The sequence below is a fragment of the Aulonocara sp. 'chitande type north' Nkhata Bay genome, linkage group LG9 (genome assembly GCF_057382095.1).
Source record: "Aulonocara sp. 'chitande type north' Nkhata Bay isolate Kocher_YH1m ecotype deep benthic linkage group LG9, A_spYH_male_GT1.1, whole genome shotgun sequence".
NCBI classification, from domain to species: Eukaryota; Metazoa; Chordata; class Actinopteri; order Cichliformes; family Cichlidae; genus Aulonocara; species Aulonocara sp. 'chitande type north' Nkhata Bay.
Window position 1 is genome coordinate 37,161,009 of NC_141352.1, and position 20,697 is coordinate 37,181,705.

General features: G+C 41.6%; 1 protein-coding gene across 1 annotated transcript; it reads right to left on the reverse strand.

The window, feature by feature from the left end:
• Window positions 1–54: 54 nt before the first annotated feature.
• LOC147322763 (kinesin-1 heavy chain-like) lies at window positions 55–17,830 on the reverse strand. The gene is made up of 26 exons (XM_086307336.1): window positions 17,545–17,830; window positions 16,512–16,599; window positions 16,362–16,435; window positions 16,144–16,248; window positions 16,020–16,068; window positions 15,886–15,941; window positions 15,365–15,452; window positions 13,519–13,643; window positions 12,917–13,021; window positions 10,801–10,946; window positions 10,356–10,504; window positions 9,704–9,903; window positions 8,983–9,051; window positions 8,461–8,667; window positions 8,222–8,365; window positions 7,289–7,477; window positions 6,984–7,101; window positions 5,345–5,400; window positions 5,159–5,268; window positions 4,974–5,075; window positions 4,820–4,880; window positions 3,839–3,910; window positions 3,102–3,206; window positions 2,787–3,000; window positions 2,103–2,220; window positions 55–1,697 (listed from the first exon to the last, which is right to left on the reverse strand). The coding sequence occupies exons 1-26, from the start codon at window positions 17,668–17,670 to the stop codon at window positions 1,691–1,693; spliced, it is 2,883 nt and encodes a 960-aa protein (XP_086163462.1). The 5' UTR covers window positions 17,671–17,830; the 3' UTR covers window positions 55–1,690.
• Between the last annotated feature and the right edge of the window lie 2,867 nt (window positions 17,831–20,697).

Consider the following 20,697-nt stretch of genomic DNA (forward strand, 5'->3'; position numbering starts at 1 on the left):
CCATTGAGTTATCCTGATGGTACAGGAAATAAAGTCACCAAGCAAGCTTTCAAATTAAAGTTTATTAATAATTATTAATATATACATTTGAAAACTGCAGTGGAAGCTGAACCCAGCACTGTAGTAACAGATTCATTTAATAAAATGTTAAATGTTTAAGGGACAAAAAACTGCTGCTTCAGCATCATCGTTATTAGCTTGTTAAGCTATCACACCAAAATCTGACAGCAGTTCCAGATTGATTTTATTGAGGTATCTTTACAATAATAACAATTACACATAGGCAGATCATTCTCTGTTCTATAATGCTAGACACGGTCATGCTTTATGCTTATGCCATTTCTGCCCTCTGCTGTCTCCAGCAAAAGGTGCTGCAATGCAGCAGTGCAACTTCAGTGACATAAACTAAGACACAGTCGTGAAAAAGAAAGTTTTCACAGTAGTCTGTGCAGTCCAGTGAAAAACTCAGTACACCCCACAATTCAGTAGCTCGTATAACCTCCTTAAGCAGCATTAACTTGCAGTAATTGTTTTCTGTATAACTTTACATCATGTGAGAATTTTGGCCAACACAACTTTACATTGCTTCAGTTTGTTGAGTTTTGAACTGAATTTATGCATAAGGACATTTCAATCAGGTTGAGGTCTGGACTGTCACTGAGCCAAAACAACACCTTTTCTTTTTTTCAGCCATTGTCCTGTTGCATGACCCAATTTCAGCCAAGCTTAAGCTGTTGGACAGATGGTCTCACACTTGGCCTCATCTACCCAGAGAAGTCATGCAGTTCCTTCAGATACAACTTTGCAAACCTAAATCATGCTGCCATCTTCCTTTCCAATAGATGAGACTTTCTCCTGGCAACCTTTCCAAACAAGTCATACTTGTGCAGTCATTTCCTAATCATCCTGTCATGAACGTTAGCATTTAGCATGCTAAGAGACGTAGCTCTTGGCGGGGTTTTTTTTGTTTTTCAGATTTTCCAAAAACTCCACAATCTGAGAATTTCTGGTGATTTTCCCCTGGGAAAACTGTGGAACATTATTAAAACACATCCGAATGTTCCAGACTAGCAAACTGGCAAAACATCTGTTTCATAGAGGCGCTCACACTCGCTGATGATCTGTTAATCAAGTGCATTTGATTAGCAGCACCTGGCTACTATGTGCCCTCGTAAATCCTATGGGAACAGCAAGAGTGGACTGCACAGAGTCCTGTCAAAACTTCCTTTTTCCTATGAGTACAACTAAAGTGGGGGGTTTTTTGCCTTCAAAAGTTTTTGTGACATCTGTGAATTGCACATGTCACATTTTAACCAATCAATAAGTCAACAAACAGACGAAAGAATCAAGGCCTTCGTTCAGCCTTGTTTTCATCTCTGCTCTCATGCTGAGGTGGCCATCAAGGTCTGATACTGTATGTACATGCATGTTGGCACAATGTAAAATATTATCTGTGCCTGGGAAAAGGAAACACACCAGCCTGTCATAATAAAAGTGGATTTTGCAGGACACTATTACACGTTATGAGTGCTTACAGAGCTTAAAAGAGCAGCTTTGCAGCTTATGCTGCGCTTATGTACAGTAAATAAATACACATTTAGACATTGGAAGAATAGTGCAACGATTCAGCTGATGGATGTCCACGTCAGTCTGCTTCTTTGGTTTTGTATCTGAGTGAGTATTAGTACCATCAGGGACTGTGAGGGGGAGAAATTTTGACAACAATTAATAATGAAGTCCATAAACTTGTGGATAGATGCAAAAGAATGAATGAGAAAAGAAACATGAATCATCTTAGAGTTGATAAGTTGGTCATCACTGGCTTGTCACGTTTTTGTGTCCCCCTTTCTACAAGACTGAATTAATCAATTTTCAATATGATTAATTTATCTCTATCAACAGGATACGTATCAGAGGCTTTTAAGGCAGCTGTAATTGAGCCATTATTCAAAAAGCCTTTACTTGGCCCATCTGTCTTAGCTAATTATAAACTGGGAGGCCATCTTCAGACAGAGGTTACTCAAAGTATTAGGATTAAGCAAACATGAACGCTAATTCATAAACCTGGGACTGCAGGGAAACAGGGTGCATGTTTTTCTTGCCTGTTATTGCCTCCTCCTCCCTTAATGCCGGTAGGGTGGTTGTTCTGGATGAGGTTGGACCTGTTGACACTGAAGTTTATGGGAGCCCCTGGCAGCTGACCAGGTCTGATAGGCTTGGCTGGATTGGACACAGCGAAACAATAACAATCATTTACAGAGGGAAGGTTAATGGCCCACTGATATTTTTAAAAAGCCCAAACACTAATTTCTTTCTGTTTGAGAATCAGATGAGAACATTAATAAAATACTGACGTATATGCATCATTTTAGTGATAAAGCTAGGCGGCTGTTAGCCTAGCTTTATCACTTTAGTGCTAAAGCTAGCTGGCTGTTAGCCTAGGTTAGCATAAAAATAAAAAACACTGATCAATGATTAGCCTGATCCTGTCCAAAACAACAAAAAAACTACAAAACGTACAAAACCTACTATAATAATCATAGTGTTATATATATGTTCCCTGGTCCCAAACTCCGCCTAGATTTGTTAGTCAATCTGGATGAAATTTATTATATAATCTGCCCAGGGTACCAGGATTATCAACATCTATATAGCTTTTGAGAATTATTTTTATAATGTGTCATACCTGATCTCAAAACAAACAGCAAGATTACATCAAGCTTAGCTAACTGCTACCTTTTAGTCTGGTAAAAGACGTCGCTTTTTAAAACAGTGGTGCCACCTACCTATCTGTGCTGACCCTCTCCTGCCCATGTTTTTAGGCTTGGCGGCATCCTTAATGCGCTCCACCTCCTGTTGGTAGCGTTTACGGTCATGGGCTGCATTCTCTTTGGCTTCCTTTAGGGCGGTCTCCAGGGCTTTGACCCGTTCAGCGGTGGCCCGCAGGCGCTTCTCCATCTTTGGGATTTCGCTGCGTAGGTCATTGTTGTCCCGTACCAGCTGTGGAATTTAAAACAGAAGAGAAAAAATAGAGCTTTTAACCTTGAGATGCCAGTTTGAGTGGGAGACACTCGTCTCACTTTGCTTGCATCTATTTCTACCTGCTTGTGAACTCTGGTTAGCTGCTCCAGGTTGTTCTCCAGGAAGCTGATCTTTTGCTTCTGGGCAGCGCTGCTCTCTGTGTCCTCTGAGTCCATCTGAGCATTCTGTCCAAGCACAGCAAACAACTTTGTTATCTATGTAATTTATTTTGTTGCTTTCAGTTTTTCAAATCCGTGTCAAAGTGAAAAATAATTCTGTAACCAAAGAGCCCTGATCCAGATAATCCCATCTGTGCCTAAATGTGGTGATAAGTAGCAGTTTTTGGATGAGTACAGCAGCATAATATATTCTCTGTGTGCTCCAGGAAAGCCTGCTCTGCCTTTGTCTCATCAAGCTTCCGCTGGAAGGCAGGAGATGAGCAGCACTGAGGGCCCAGGTCCCTAAATTACAGCTGCTACCTTTGAAGAATCAGATGGCCTACTTATTGCAGACACTTTCTGTTGTGTTCCCTGGATTCATTAAAATTTCATTAAGGATGCAGATTTAATGGGAGTGTTGCCGGTGCATGAGCGAAATATGGAGCTGTTTGACTCACTCCAGGTAAACGTCGTGGTCGAGGCAAGAAGAGCTCATGTGATATTGTGTAAGACAGGAGTCTTAACAGATGACAAATCAGATCACAAGATGGCAATTACTGTGATGATCCACCATGGCAACATTCAGGGAATGGGAGGTTACATATCTGCTCCGAGAGCTGAAATGTGTTCCATCACAGAAACACTTTGAGGACTTGTACCTTTTTTAATCTTGTGGATAAGTCTTGGACAAAGAGCCTTCTCAGGTTGTGAAGTGTCTGCAGCTCCCGTGCCTAACACAAGACAAGAAAGACAGGTTTGCAAAGAATAACGGTGACAAGAAATCGCCCTCCAAACTCATGTCACAATGTATCATTTGCTGCTGGCAACAAATCTGGGTTATATCTGGGCTAGTGAGCCATAAAAATAATAGTGAGGCTGTACTGAGATGTCACATCATGTCAGTTCATACCTAATTATTGCTCCCAAAAATTACATCTTTGAGCACCACTACTCTTTGTGCAAAAATACATGAATGTGGCAAGAGGTCACATGATTAAAGCTGATTAAAGGAAACTAATTACACCAATTTCACTAGAAAGGCTTTCCATAATCCATCAAATCCATCCATCTATCCATTCATCCACCCACCCATAGACACCCATTCATACTCACAGTCACACCAGAAGTGACCATATTTGCTAATGCTAGCTGAATGTTAAAAATGTTACTGTTTTTCCTCTTACCTCTGTTGTATTGGTGGAGATCGAAATCTCCATAGCAAATGGCCTGGTAAATGGCCTGTATTTGTATAGCGCTTTACTAGTCCCTAAAGACCCCAAAGTGCTTTACACATTCAGTCATCCACCCATACACACACTGGTGATGGCAGGTCCATTGTAGCCACAGCCACCCTGGGGCGCACTGACAGAGGGGAGGCTGCCGGACGCTGGCGCCACCGGGCCCTCTGACCACCACCAGTAGGCAACGGGTGAAGTGTCTTGCCCAAGGACACAACGACTGTCCGAGCCGGGGCTCAAACCGGCAACCTTCCGATTACAAGGTGAACTCCAAACTCTTGAGCCACAATCGCCCAGCAACATACTACTGCTAACAGCTACTTACATAAGAGGTTTGTTGTGTAGTGGGTGAACTCATTTTCTAAGCAAATACAGATTTCAAAACTTGTGGCAATAACTGACCACAGTTTCCTCCAGTCCCTTCAGGTCCTGTCTGGCCTGCTCCCTCCTGTCCTGCTGCACCCTGCAGCACATGAAACAAGCATTAATAAGACTGGAAAACAGTTCTGCTAAACAAGTGTGCATTTTCCTGTTAAATAAACGCGAGAGATGTTACGTGAGCTCTTCCAGCTGGCGGCTCTTTTCCTGGTCAGCAGCCTTGAGCTTCTCATGCTCCACTCTGAGCCTCTCCTGCTCCAGCATGATCTGCTGGTTCAGACTGCACAGAGGTCAGGGATAAAATCAGCCGAGTCATGTAAGTTTCGCTCAAAGAGACAAGCATTAGGTGATGTGGTGTCTTACTCCTGCAGCTCAGTGATAAGCTTCTCCTTGGCGTCAAGCTCATCTCTCAGGCTGCTGATCTGCCTTTGATGGGCCTCTCTGTGAGTCTGGATCTGCTTCTCCACAGCTTCCTGAAGACACGGAAAAAAACAGCTAGTCACTGCATGAGATGAGGTGGGCAATCACACTTTGTACGTGTTACAGTACCTTGACTTCATTTGCAGACTGGATCTCGTTCTCTTTCTCCATGGCATTAACCTTCTCTGGAAGGAGAAGAAATGATCCATGTTATTGGGAACAACTGGGATATAACAATGGATCTTCTTTAGTTTCTTATGGCACAAACAAGTACAAACAGTATTTTTCTTAAGCTTGCCACATCATGTAAACCCTTTTCATAGTTTACTGGAAACAAGATTTAAAGGAGAAACAGGTATTACTTGACATGACTTTCAGGGAAATCCATAAACACAGATACTTCTTTGAACGTTCAATGCTAATAATCAATACTTATGACTTATTCAAGTTTAGTTTTACAAATTCAGGTTTAAAACAATAAAAATGTCATGGTCCCTGGATCTTGGACCCAGGATTTTAAGTTTCTTTATGGTTTTAAGGATACCTTTAAGTTTGCCCTTTATTATATTCTCAGTTTGTAGGATTCTAGTTCACCTTCTTGCTTATTAAATCTATATCTTTTGTGATCCCTTTGTTCCCCCAGTGACGTTCCCGTGTCTGTCTAGTCTTTCTGTGTTCTGTCTCTGTGTTTAATCTTCTATCCCTGTGTTAGTTTGGCATGTCATAGTCTGGGTCTCAGTGTGTATGCTTGTTCCTGTTTTATTGTGATAGTCTTGTGTCAAGTTTAACTTCCCTTGTCTTGTTATTCCTGATTTGTTCCCACTTTGTTTCCCATCTGTTTCCTCTCCCTTCATTACCTGCTGTGTATCAATTGTCTGAGTTTCCCCCTTGCTCTTTGTCACATTGTCCCTCTTGCCGTGGGTCCCTGTGAGTTCCATGTTTCCAAAGAGATTTTCCTAGTTAATAAGTTCTATTATTATTCTGCACCTTGGTTCCTATGAAGCCACCAGTAAAACTACCGTTAAGGTTGAGTTCTGTTCTCTGTGTCCTGTATTTGGGACCTGCCTGCTGCACCGCGATGCACAACAAAAAATGTATCCAAATATTTTTCACATGTGAGTTGTCACAAAGAATTAAGACAGCTGTGAAGACAAAAGGGGTCAAGGTGCACCTAATGAAGTGGCCGGTACATATAATAAATACATTTTTAAAGAAATGTGGATTTTACCCTATCTGACTGGTCAATAGCCCTAAAACACCAGAGAAGATTAAATCCTTTTATTCAGGGTTGTTTCCAAGACTTTATTTTTTAAAATCAGTGTGTGAGACTTTGTTTTAAGGTCACCATTGCACCACTGTACCCACTTGCTTTAGCTTTTATGTCCTAAAACATTTGAGTCACTATACAGCAGGGGTGGGCAATCTCAGTCCACGAGGGTCGGTGTCCCTGCAGGTTTTAGATCTCACCTTGGGTCAACACACCTGAATCACATGATTAGTTCGTTACCAGGCCTCTGGAGAACTTCAGGACATGTCGAGGAGCTAATTTAGCCATTTAAATCAGCTGTGTTGGTTCGAGGACACATCTAAAACCTGCAGGGACACCGGCCCTCGTGGACTGAGATTGCCCACCCCTGCTATACAGACAACTATTAGTTAGTTTAAGGACCTCTTACAGCAGTTTCACTGCCTTCTCCACAACAAACCTTTAGCCAAACAGGGCTCCTTGTGCAAAAACAGAATGGAGAGCAGAGAGTGTGTTGCTCACCCTGGGCCCTGGTCCTGACTATTTCCTCACTGAGAGAGTCCACATTCTCTTCCAGCTGTCTTTTCTTCTGCTCCACATTCTGGAGGGACTCCGTCAGGGACTTGATTTTGGCTTCTTGCTAAACAACGACCGGCCAACGAAAGACATGAAAAGGACTCATACAAATTAAATGACAGTTCTTTTAGGCCAGACCCAATTGTTAGGCCCCATTGTTATTGATATAGAACCACATAATCTGACATCTTAACTATATGTCACTATGGCGACAGCATCTGAGATGGCAGCAGTTGTTAAGCAGCTGTTACCTGGGAGATGCGGAGCTGACAGGCAGTCAGCTCGCTCTCAGTCTCGTCCAGCTTCTGGGTGCTCTCGGTCTGTGTGCTCTCCAGCAGCTTGCTGCGCTTCACCATGGTCTTCACCTCTGACTTCATCTTGCTGATGTAGAGACGGGCCACAGTGAACTCTTCGTCAATGAGACCACTGCTCTCCTGTTGCTGAGGACGTGAGAGAACATTACGTAGGTCAAAGACATTCCTCAGACTCAGTCCCACTCAGACCATCCATGGAGTTTAAAATAGATTAGGAGTTTATCAAAATTTCTTGAAGAGCATGCAGTTGGAGATACACTGGAAACCAGTGGAAACAAACCAAGATGCTCACAATTCCTATTAAAACTAGACAACAAACTGATTGACTGTCGTCTGATCATAAAATATGCAGAACATTAGTCTGCTGAAGCGTTTTCTGTGAGCATATTTGTGCTTTTACCAGTTTTACATTTGAATCAATCAATTTCACACTGTTGGTTCAACCAAATCTGTTTTACCAATTTTTTAAGGACTATTGAAAGTCATTATCTGCAGAAATTCAACACTCATAGTTTAGTTTCTGTTTCTTATTTTTCAAGATTGGGTGCTTTTCTTTTTTTGTGATAATAAAGGTTGATTTGAAGTTCTACTTTGGCAGGAACTTTATCAAGGTTCATGTTCTACATTTTCTGACTGAATCCACTAAATAAATTGAATGAGAGATACATCCACAGTGGAATTAAGTGCTTGCAACCAGCCTATGCAAAACCATCCTCATTTTCAGCAAGGATCACCTGAATACCTGATGATGTTGATAGTTCTTAGACCACAAGTTGTTAGCTTGTGGTCTAAAGCACTGTTATTTCATAGTTTTAACCCAAATGTCACTTTTCTGAATATGAAACAGTGTATCAGAGCCAAACTGGGAACCTTGATGTCATTGCTTCCCACAGCGATGCCTATTTCAGCCAGGTCTTTGAGTAATGATGACATCATCTCAGTGACCCTCTTTTTCTGGTGGTTGGTCATCTCCTTCAATTTCTGAAGCTCTGAGTCAATGGAGGCCAAGGAGCTCTAGTGGTGGACGATAACACACATCACAAAGCATCTAGGATTAGGATTAGTGTTTTTACTTCCAGCAAATTCCCCCAAAGCTTCAAGCTGCTCACCGATTTCTCGTTCAGCTCCTCACTGAGAGCCTCAAACTCTTTGGTTTTGTTTTCAACTTCCTGACTCTTCTGGTCGTAGTTGACAGCCAGCTCCTCCAGGGCCTGCAGCACTTCCTTCACTTCCTCCTTGGAGGCTTCATTCTCCGCCAGCAGCCGGTTCAGCTCCGTCTGCAACGTGTGGTGGTCACGGCGAGAGGATGCTAATAGCTAGGAGAGGTAAATGATGCTCAGTGATGCTCTCCTATGGTCAGGTTTGAAAGTATGTTAAAAAATGTATCAACAGCAGGGACTACAAAACAGATTTGTGAACAGTGAAGAAAAATGTGCTCAATCTGGTGATGCTCCTGTGCTTGCTAAGGGTGAGTTACAGTTTGACCTCTCCTGCAGGGCTACTAATGGTCTGCAATCAGCTGTCACACCAGGTTTATGCTAACAGGAGTGCCTAGGGGGATTTGGAACAGCGGGAAGGCACAGGGGAAGGAAGGAAGGAAAGAAAGGAAGGCAAGGCGGATGCAGTGTCACCTCCTCCTGATCCAACATCTGCTGCTTCAGCGTCTCCACCAACTGAGACTGCTGGTTGATCTCATCGTCCTACAGGAAAGGCAGAGGAAAAGAGAAATCCAGTAATGTTTCATTCACATAATTCTCCTGCCAAAGAGCAATACTGAACAGCAACCAGTTGCACCACCTGCTGGTCAAAAGAAATAAGTTCACCACAATTAATTAGAAGACGAATGTTGGTTTTCACATAAATATATTCTCTTTATTCCAATATCAAGAATGAATTTACATTATTAAAACAAAAGAGAAAGATGAAGTGAAGATATTGTGAAATTTCATGTGACAGGAATTGTGAAACCTTTCATAGTTTTCATCCTGCTCTCACAAAGTCAAAGTACTACCGAAATAGATTCAGTGTTCTAGTTTTTACTGTCATCCTGCTGGAGATTAATAGCATGTCTTGCCTGAGGTAATGTCTATTTAAATATGTTAAAAAATCTGTCAGTTGCTACTGCATTGCACTTTATCTGCATGTTCTAATATATACATATATATACACATTCATATATATATACATACATATATACACATACATATATATACACATACATACATACATACATACATACATACATATATACACATACATATATATACACATACATACATACATACATACATGTATATATACACGTACACACACACACACACACACACACACATACATACGTTGTTTCGTTACCTTGTCGTCCAGCTCTTTGTAGAGCTTGGCCATTTCCGCCTCGTACTTCTCTTTCTCTGCATCTGTGAGTTTGACTCCTGGCAGGGAGCTCAGGGCAGGTTTGGGTGGCGTCTTGTCATTGTGGTGGGTGCTCTCCAGGGCCTGGACTTCTTCTTTGGCCTTTTCTTTGTCAAACTGCTCATCCGCTGGCACACTCTCTCCTGCAGGGAGCAGCAGAAAGATGATATAAGAAGGTCTGTTTCCACCCTAAATAGCTCCCCATCAGAGAAAATATTATGACTGCACACACAGGAATCCTTTTTTTAACAGGTTCTTAATACAAAAAAAAGAAAGGAAAACTAGTCAAAATTAACGAGCCTTCATGTGTAGCATTAGTGCAGGACAGGCATGGTCTTGCATATTTTTCCGGGGGACTGTTTGTCGTTATTAAATATAGAAACAAGGAGCTCTTTCTTTAAAAGCCTCCTGTTAGGATCCATGTGCAGCTCAACTCTAATTGCTAAACACAAGGACACAAGATTTAACCTTGTTATGAACATATCCATACTAACATTAAACACATAAAAACAATGATCATATGTCTGCAAACTCCTCTGCCTCTGCTTTAATGACCCACACATAACCCACACATAATACAGCCTGTGGCCCTCACCGCTCCTCCAGCGGTTCAGCTCATTCTCAAGCCAGGTGACTGTGTTTCTCAGTGTCTTGTTCTTCTCCTTCTCTTTCTCCCATTTGCTCTTCCACTGCTCTGCTGTCAGTTCCACATTCATAGTCACTTGGTTCTTGATGGTCTTTGCTCTGGTGAGACACAGAGGTGAGAAAGTGGTAGCGGTCTGTTTTGAATACTAACAGCACACAGTTGAGCCTGGTTTCACCGCAGAGCCAGCTCAGAGGTCGGTGTTTCTGAGCTTAAGTCGGTGCCCTGTCTTTATGGAGTCAGACACCAAACCTATGGATCATTCATATTTATGACTCTAGACCACAGTCTTCTTTGCCTCTAATCTTTTAATATTAAAACGTAGCTATTTGTGGAACACCTTTCAGTTCAGTAACATCATTTGTACAGATGTGATGACAGGTTTGTGTCTACGTACCTCTGTCCAAAAAGCAATGTAGTCCTGGTCTCTGCATCATTGTAAGCCGAAGGTGAGCAGCAAATGACCATAGTTGTCCGACAGTTCCCTCCCAGGGAATCCTGCAGGATTCTGGTCATCTTACTGTCTCTGTATGGTATGTAGGACTAGGCGGATTGAGAGGGACCATATGTCGCATTATATGATAATTCTGCATGTCACAAACAGCATTTACAACAGTGAAGCCTGTTGTGATGAAATGTAACTGAGCAATTTAAATTAAGGACTGCAGTCCACTATCATGCACTTACAAAATATAATATACTCAATTTGTAACATTTTAGCAATATAAAAACCCTCTATGGAGGCTCCTGAGCAGTAGGCCGATGGTTCATCTCAGGGTTCCTAGAGCTTTGAAATAGGTGCAACTCCTGGGATATTCAGGGTGGCTTAGATCAGGTCTTATGATAAATCTATGGTATGTAAAATGTATTCAGGTTCTATAATGCCGTCCTACAATAAAAAGAAACAGTAAATATTTAAAAAATGTCTCCAGCTGCAGGCTGATGTTCCTATTTTTGCACACAAGATTGTTCCACAGTATTGCAAGTCCTTTAACCTAAACAGCTACACAGGTGGTTTGCACTCTGATGATTTCACAACTTTTCATAAATATACACCTTTGCCTTCACATTTTAGCATGCTGTGCTCATCTTTAGCATAATTTTTTGAGGTCCAATCTGGTCTGATAGTCCCCCCAGAACTGGAAATAGTCATAGTAATAACCAAGAAAATGGAGATATGATGTGATCAGTAGATCAACATCTATCTTGCACACATTACATGGTGATATGCACATTTATCCAGTGTGTTAAGTGTTTAAGGCGCAGACATCAGCAGAAACAGTACAACAAATTCTTCGAATTCAGCGATCTGCCTTCATCTCACCCTGTCCCTGTCATCCTCTTCTGTCACACCAACTCTCTGCATGTCATACAACACTACATAACATGAATCTTCTTTGTTGTCCTCATTTTTTCCTCCTGCCTTGCAGCTCAATATTCAACATCCTTCATATCCACTCTCCCTTCTCTGAACATATCAAAACCACCTCACCCTTGCCTCTATAACTGTCTCCAAACCGCTCATTTTTACTGTCTCCGATGAACTCATTTCTAATCTGGTCCAGTCTGGTCACTGCCAGTGGAAGTCTTAGCATCTTCAGCTCTACCTCTCCTGTTTTTTTTTTTGTTAGCCACCGTCTTTAAACCATACATAATGGCAGGTCTAACTTTCATCTTGTAATTTTTCCCTTTCACTCTTGCTGCCGTCCTTCTGTCAAATCATCCCAACGCTCATCTCCACCCACTCCACCCTGCTTACACTCTCTTCTTCACCTCTCTTGTGCACTGTCTGTTGCTTTGGATGGTTTAAGGTATTTAAACTACCTCTGCTCCACCTTCTTATTCACACACATGCATTCTGTCATGCTTTTACTGGATTTCTTTATGCATGCTCAATCATTTAGGTAAGTAAATCCCAGAAGGTTGATTCTGTTCATCTGGACGGAGCGTTTCCAGTGGGATAAACGTTTCATCGCTCATCCAAGTGACTTCCTCAGTCTCAGCTGACTGCAGGTTTCCCCAACCTTATAAAGAGCACATTGCACAATGACTGAAACTAGCACCACTGGATGAACAACGCTACGTCCAGATGAACAGAATCAACATTTTGGGATTTACTGGATTTCATTCCTCTTCTCTCCAGAGCATACCTCCACCTCTCCAGGCTCTCATCCACCTGCTCTCTTTTGTCACCACAGATCCAAATGTCCTGTGTAAACATAATGGTTCACAGAGACACCTGCCTGGCCTCTTCTGTCAGCCTGTCCATGACCACCGCAAACAAGAAGCCGTTAAGAGCTAATGTAATCCCACCCCACTTCACAGCTCTGTCACCATGCTCATGCAAATATAACTTATGGGATCAAAATATCTAATGAACGAATCAGCACATTTGTGATAATAAACTCACTTCAGCCTCTCCTTTTTACGAATTTCATTTATAAACTTTGAATCACATTTTGGAGTGGCAGTAATTCTAACGCTTCACCAAGCAGAGTCGCAAAGTGTCTCACCGAGCCTTCTGCCAGAGCTGAGATGACAATTCCCAGTGCAGACAGGGACTTGTTAATCATCTTGGCTTCATCCAGCACTGTACCCTCTGCTCCAGTTTTACCCACCTTTGAAACAAAAAAACAGCACAATTGTCATAGTGAAGCTGAAAACTGTGTCACATAACAGATGCTCAGAACCTTTTTCTTTTAACAAGATCAGCTTAGTAAAGTTGACAAAGCATGTCAATGGCTTTCCCAGGGTTTAGCGCTATGACTGGTCTGTTAACATTTTACACTTTACTGATGGAAGATTGCTCTAGTTTCCCCCCTGAACTGAAGTGGCAGCACGATAGCATCATTAAACTTTTATCATACCGATCCATTTAATACAGACACACTTTGCCACTAGGGAAAAGGTAAATGAGAGTAAAAGAGCTGTTTCCACCCTGAGTTTTAAATCAGGCCTGGTTTCTACTCTATTAATAAACAACTACTTAAAAGCTACTCTTTAGCTGGTTCAAGTCAGAGGCGGGCTCTTGAAATTGGGAAAAAACACATTTGCAGAGGTTATGAAGATGAGAGAGGTCAGAGAGGAGGAGGAGGAGGAGTACTGAGGATCATACTTTTTCACTCCCAGCCAGATCGACGAGGTACAGCTTGCCGGTTAATTTCTGTTCAGTCTTACTGTTTTCCTGCTTGATGTTGATGAGGAAGATGCTGTGACTCCTGGAGCTGTGCTCATTCATGTCTGAATGTACATGTGGGCACACAAACAAAAAAACAGTTATTACTGATAATCTAGGTTTGCACGCTATAAAAATAATGGCCCATTGAAGTGTTTTTTTCTGAGGGATTACCAAGGTAAAAGAATGAGACTTAACCAGACTAGAATACATAAAAACTCCAGCTGCGACTAACACAGGTAGCTGTAGCTGACTGGTATCTAAAAGGCCTCACATCTTCTAACACCTCTTGACTGTCCATATGCTGTTCTTGCCTTTTTAATGGAATTATTGAACATAGAATATGTCCTGCTGAGTGGAAAGATAAATGGAAATGGACTGGTATTTTTAAACCTGCAGGCACAGGGAGGATATGCAAACTCCAAAGTCCAAAACCAATCCTTGACATCTGGAATGGTGGTATAGTGGTGAGCACAGCTGCCTTCCCAGCAGATCAGCATCTCCTTTAATCTTCATGTCACAGCGTTAAATTAGGAGATCACACAGGACCTTCCGACTGTGTTATCCTGCTGATCTCAGGTAGAGCAAAAACGTTTGTTGTGGTGGCTGCAGATCAGGAGGCAGAGCAGGTCATCGACTAATCAGAAGACTGGTGGTTGCTCCAGTCTGCATGTCAAAGTATCATTGAGCAAGATACTGAAGTTGCTCACTGGTGCTTCCATTGGAGTATGAATGTTACATAGAAAGCAGAAACAAGTGCTGGTGTGAACTGTTGTAGAAATGCATTATGTAAGAACCAGTCTGTTACCATCACAGTGGCTCTATGCATGGACCTGCATGCAACCAAAGTCTGACTAGATACAAACAGTCAGCTTCCAGCTTCCAGGACCAAAAATGTTGTCCCATGCTTACAGATTCTGTATGTGTCAAGAATCGCTGTGTGGCGGGCAGGAGTTGGACCCAAAATGCAGGCTCTCAGACACGAGGGGTGAATGCAAAATCACAGCGACATGGAACAGAGGGAGATTCCGACATAAATACACAGAAGGTAATGAGTGAGGTGGGAACACACGGGGAGCACAGCTGAGGACAATTATGCATAACAAGACAGGGAGGGCACAGAGCTGAAAATACTAACCCAAGATGTGGACCTTAAACGTAACACAGGAAGAACAGAGACACAGACAGGAGGGGAGACAGGAGGGGAGAGAGAGCATGGGGAGAGCACATGAAGAAATACACGAAGGGAAGAGGAAAACACGGAACACAAGGAGTGGGAGCAAAACACAATAACTCACATCACTATATAAGACAGTCACACAGAGGGAGACACAGAAGGCAACAACACAGGGGGAACACATGGGCAGAGAAGACTAAACAGAACAGAGGGCACAGAGAAACATGAGGGGCAGGGGATCAAAACCTAGGAACCATAGAATAAATCACAAATGAACTTGACATAATACAGAAACACAGGAAAACTAAGAACGCTGGGTCAAATGACCCAGGATCCTGACAGTATGTTCATATGCAGATGTCTGTTTACAGAAATTATAATTTTCCAACAAACTTAACTGATGCCATAATGGGATCCATTTAATTCAGAAAATAAGTGCATAATTAAGTCAGCTCAGCTTCAGTTTAAATCGTGTACCCATGGTTAGAAAGAACCTGACTTTAATGTGTTTTTCACAGATGTCTTCTTGGCTCAGCTTTTGGGAGTGTGGCAACAGTCAGGAGACTCAGTGAGGATGAACCCATGAGAGGCCGCAATGTACGAACTCACTTGTGACAGCCACGCTTCGGTTATTTTTGCCTTCGTCTATGGCTTCCATGACCTCGTCAGGAGTGCAGACAAAACGCTCGGTACAGCCCTGGGGACACATGAACATCACAAGGAAATATTATTCTCAGTAGCCCCACAGCAGGACTGGTTTATAGAGACACATTTATTAGCTGAAGGGACCGTGACACGCTAACAGTCTCCACTGGATATTTATGAAAGGAGAGCTAGTGCTTCATGGTCTCAGTAGCTTTTGTATCTCCTTGGATTTCTTCATGCAGTCATGGTCTATGCGACTTATAGCTGAATGCCAAATGAAATACAATGATCTGTAAAGCCTTCTTACCCTTTATACATAAAACCCTGTAGGTAAGCTATCGCATTAGCATCATTGTTTTGCTCTGTTGTTCATAACTAATGCATTAGAACCAGCAGGGAGAAGTTTGTGACTGTATGACTGCAGACTTTGAGTTTAATCAGAAACAATGTTGTGCCTTGAAAATGAAGCACTCAGTCTGTCTTACCTTGACATATGGGACCCTGTTCTTGTCCTCATGTACAGGAAGGTTGGTCTTTGACACTGTGGAGGAAAATGAAAGCAAAGAATGAATCATGGTCTCTGTAACAGGGTCTGATTGATGATGAGCCCCGTACATACCATCCAACAAGTCCCTAATTTTGTCCAAATAGATTTCAAAATATGAAACCTGCAAAACAAAAGCGCACAGTGAGACTTTATCAGATCTTTTCATGTGCGCCTGCCTCGTTGCTCAGCTACATACTTTGATGTGGAACTCCAGGTTCTCATCCATGGAATAAATGTAGTTAAAGATGTCTTGCACAATTCGAGGAATGATTCCCATCATTTCAGGGTCATGAAGCTTCCCCTTCAGGACATGATGATAAAAGTAAGACAGCACAGAATCTCAGGCTTTTCCTGGCTATTTTTAATATGTTTGACCAGTAGCAAAAAAAAGCAACAGCTGATACTTCATAGTACCTCCATTGTGTGTGTTTTGCCTGAAGATGTCTGCCCATAAGCAAAGATGGTCCCGTTGTATCCCTCCAAAACATCTGTACAAAGAAGTAACACATTTAGGATTGGGGTTTGGCTTTGTATTTCATGAACAGATTCCAATGCATAGCTTACCTTTGACTATCTTCTGAGCCACAGCATTATAAAACTCCTCCTGAGTTGTCTTGGACTGGAACACACGGTCAAAGTAGTATGGTTTGCCCTTTAAACAAGAGGTGGAAGCAGTGAGAAATAGTAAAGTATACCATCAAGAATTTAGAGTTTGCTGCACAACAGCAGCCCTACTTTTTCATGCTCACTGCACAATCTTTTTTCCCACTGTTTTCTACTTTTAGTTTGTGTTTGTAATATTTTATCCACTGTTCTTAGGGTCTCTCTTTTAGTCTTGTTTTACTTTGAAGGTCAGCTCTTTGGGGGGTATTGCTTTGCTTTGATTTCCTGTCTTTATTTATTTCCCACCCATGCATTTACATAAGCCTATATTACTGTTTTCTCCTCATGCCATCTTTGAGTCATCTGCTTCTAGATCAGTGTCCCCCCCTGGGTTTTCTGGTTTGAGATTTTAATTTTTCTTTCTTTGAAATTTTCTTTGTTGAACATGTTTGTTATATTTAGCAAATTATTTATATTTAATATATGCTTTGTTACTTCCTCCTCTGCCTTCAGGGTGTCCTCAGCTGAGGCACTTTAAGAGCATCAGATTAAAAACATAAGATACTTGATGTGACACAGCTCAAGTGTGTTCGCAAGTTACTAAACAAGTGGGATATGTTTCTAAACTATTTTACTACAGTGAGGAACATTTTGGGGGATGGCTGTGGTTTGGCAGGTTGAGCAGGTCATTTACTAATTGGAAGGTTGGTGGGGTACGAATGTTAAAAAGCACTTAGACATTAAAGAAAGTGAATGTTCATGTTCAACTGCTCCGAAGCAGTCACATCAGCCAGTCACACTGCAGCAACTCAGTGCAGGCATGGTGAAGATGACCTGTTCAAGTTGATTTAAGTGGCTTGCATTAGCCTTAATTAGCCACTGTTAGTGCCTCCAAAATCAGCATTTCCAACCCAAAATATAGAACGATGTAAAAAAAACAACAATTTCAGTTAATAAAATGTGAAAAGGTCTGCTTACTGTTTCGCACACTCACCATCAGCACACAGTCGTCCCCCTTAAACTTGGGTATGTACTGGTCTCCGCGGGCCACCTCAGCGCTGTTCAGCGGCCTGAAACGGCACACCACCTTGATGGTGCACTCCGCCGCCGCGTCCCCCATCCTCGCCGCAGTGGATGAATGGATGGATGAAGCGCTCAGAGAACAAAAATGTGGTGCTGCTGAAGTTGTCTGTCGCTGTTTCTATTCAACACTTTTCAGCGAAAGCTGACAATAAAAGTCGGCTAGAAGAAACCTAACAGCATGCTCGCTTCGGGCGCAGCATTGATGAAAAAGCCTCTTTGCAGAGCAGGGCTGAACTAAAAAACGATTAGAGCACATGACACATGAACAGAAGCGTCACATTGCTGCTCATGATCTGCGACGCTGTTGACCACCCGACGGTCAGAAGTCACGTTTAAGTACTGAGTAGCTTCAGGTATTTTAAAAGAAAGAAGGTACATTTATACTGTAGGGAATTTGAAGTAGGAACTCTGGGTATTTTACAAGAATATATATCTCACAAGAAAGAAAGACAAGTGACAGTGTGCACTTTTTTATATAAGTGCTGCTGTGGATATAAAAAGTAAACACACCCGTGTTACAATGCCAGATTTTTGTGCTGTTAAAAAATTAGACCACAATAAAAAGAGAGCGCGATGAGGAAGATGATCCCATTGCTGATGAGGACTGAGATGAATGTATCAGTGAGAATTGTGAGTATATGATACCATGAATGAGGACGAATTGGAGAAGTTGTTGAAGATGAGACTGAAGACATCAGACTTCATTCCCCTCTTATAGAGCAGTTACCTAGAAGACACTCTGCAAGAATATTAACAGGCTTGGTACTTAAACCTCTGAGACAGATGTTACAGGAAGCTGCTCTGTCAAGTTTACCAAAGAGAAGCTTGGAAGTGAGACTGCTCTGAGACTGCTCTGTGCAAAAAAAAAAAAAGAAGAAGCAGAGAGGACGCTGTGAGCAAATTCCAAGGATACTAAATCCTCAGCTTTTTAGCCCTTTAAGAGGCAGTGAAACAGACACAAACTACAGAGAGTGTGCACCGTTAAACTCAGCCCTCAGCTCCTCCTCAAACAATAGATTCTGAGAGAGACCTTTTAAGTGCCTAATGTGAGTTATTAACAGCTACTCAGTTAAACAGTCTTGTTTGCAGGAATGGAAAACTGTGATTCCCTTACATGGTTGGCAGGCTATATTCTTGTGCCAGGGCCTGTTTTTACATATATAAACATGCACTTTAAAATACTGACAGCTGTTCTTTGCTTCTCTACTGGACTACATTTGCTTTTTCTGCATCTGTCTCAGTAGGTACTGATGTAAATAAGCAGGGTTTTAAAGGCAAGTGTATCATATTTGATACATGAGTTTTTGAGACCATCCAAAAAAGACTAAATTAATAGCACAATATATTTTTAAGGAATAAAATGCAATGTCCCAAATATGATACAAAATGAAACTCATATGTGCAAATTAACTCTTTTTTTTTTTAAATTGTCAGAATGTTCACAGAATTTTAACAGGCAGTTATTTCATGGTTCAGGCTTTGAAGGGTTAAAAAAATCAGCAGCTTTATGCTGATGCTACTTTTATAACGTTATTCTTTGCCTCTCATGCTCAACACTGCCCTAAACTTTGGTTACAATGTGAGGTTCACTGTGTGGCCCAAGACAAGTCAAAATGTTGACCATGATTATGATCTAGTAGATCAGGGCTGCCCAATCCCAGTCCTCAAGAGCTACTATCCTGCAGCTTTTAGATGCATCCCTACTCCAACACAGCTGAATCAAATGGTTTGATTACCTCTTCAGCATGCCATCATGTTTGGCAAAGGCCTGATAACAAGCCATTCATTTGATTCGGGTGTGTGGGAACAAGGATGCATCTAAAAGCTGCAGGACGGTAGCTCTCGAGGACCGGGATTGGGCACCCCTGTAGTAGATGATCTATAAAGACAGCACAGTGTACTATCAGTGTAGAGGACAGATATTAGCCAAGATAGCTTGCAAAACATCTCCTTACACAATACAGTTGTGTAAATCCACAAAGAACAGTAAACCTCAGAGCAACAGCAGCAGCACACATCACAGCCTGTACTTTAAAAACACTATTGACTAGTCTGCATTTGAAACACATACAAAGGCACAAGAAGAAGAAACCAAGAAAGTCAAGGTTGCAGAAAGATGAATCATCAGGTTTAAAATGAGAGGAGGGGAATATGTTCTCTTTACTGCATGCAAACAGAACACTGCTCCCTCGTGTATGAGGTCGTCTGATTAAATGTAAACTCTTCATGGTATTTTTTTTAAAGCATCCCTGCTTTACTTGTGGTGCCTGAATGTTGGCAAAACAGCTTTCCTCTGAAGTAACTAGCAAATCACAAGCATTCTGATTAATTTTGAGCTTCAATCTGCCTTCACTGTTTCCTGAGGGATCACCAACTGCTAACTTAAGGTGCTTAAATATTTTTGCACAACTTATTAAAAAAATAATGTTAAAATCTTTTAAATTGAAGTATTTTCATTTTAGAAGTTTGGAAGTATTGCATATCAAGGTTTTTCTTCTGCAAGAGTTGAAGAAAAACCTTGATGGTTTGCAGAGTGTTGATTTGGTTGCTTTTATTGCAAAAATCATACTTGAATGGAAAAAAAACACAGGTCTTCTTGCAGAGCTTACCTTCTTCTTGTCACACTCAGAGTTAATAATGGATAAGAAAACATATTCTGCACCCCTGTGGTAGGAAAAAGGTCAGGAGGCTGTACAGTATCCTGAGGTGGTTGTGCATTTTAAATGATGATGAATCACTTGTGTACAAAAACCTGCTTGATTTACCGGACTAGTGATGTCACATAATGAAAATGTACCTTATACATTTTACCTTTGTACACATATCATTTTGTATTGTAATTTCTGCCCATGATGTTTTGGATTTGTAGTTATGAAAATGATATTGAGAAACCGGATGGGAATGAGACAGAACTGTGGAGTTGTCTAAAACACATGAAATTTATATCCACCTGCAGCTCAGAGCAACTTTCAAAGCACGTATCTTTTCCAAGACTGTAGTGGAGGGTTTGTTTGTTTTTTTAAAATGCAGTAGCTCCCTCTGCTGGACTCCAGGCTTTCCCGAT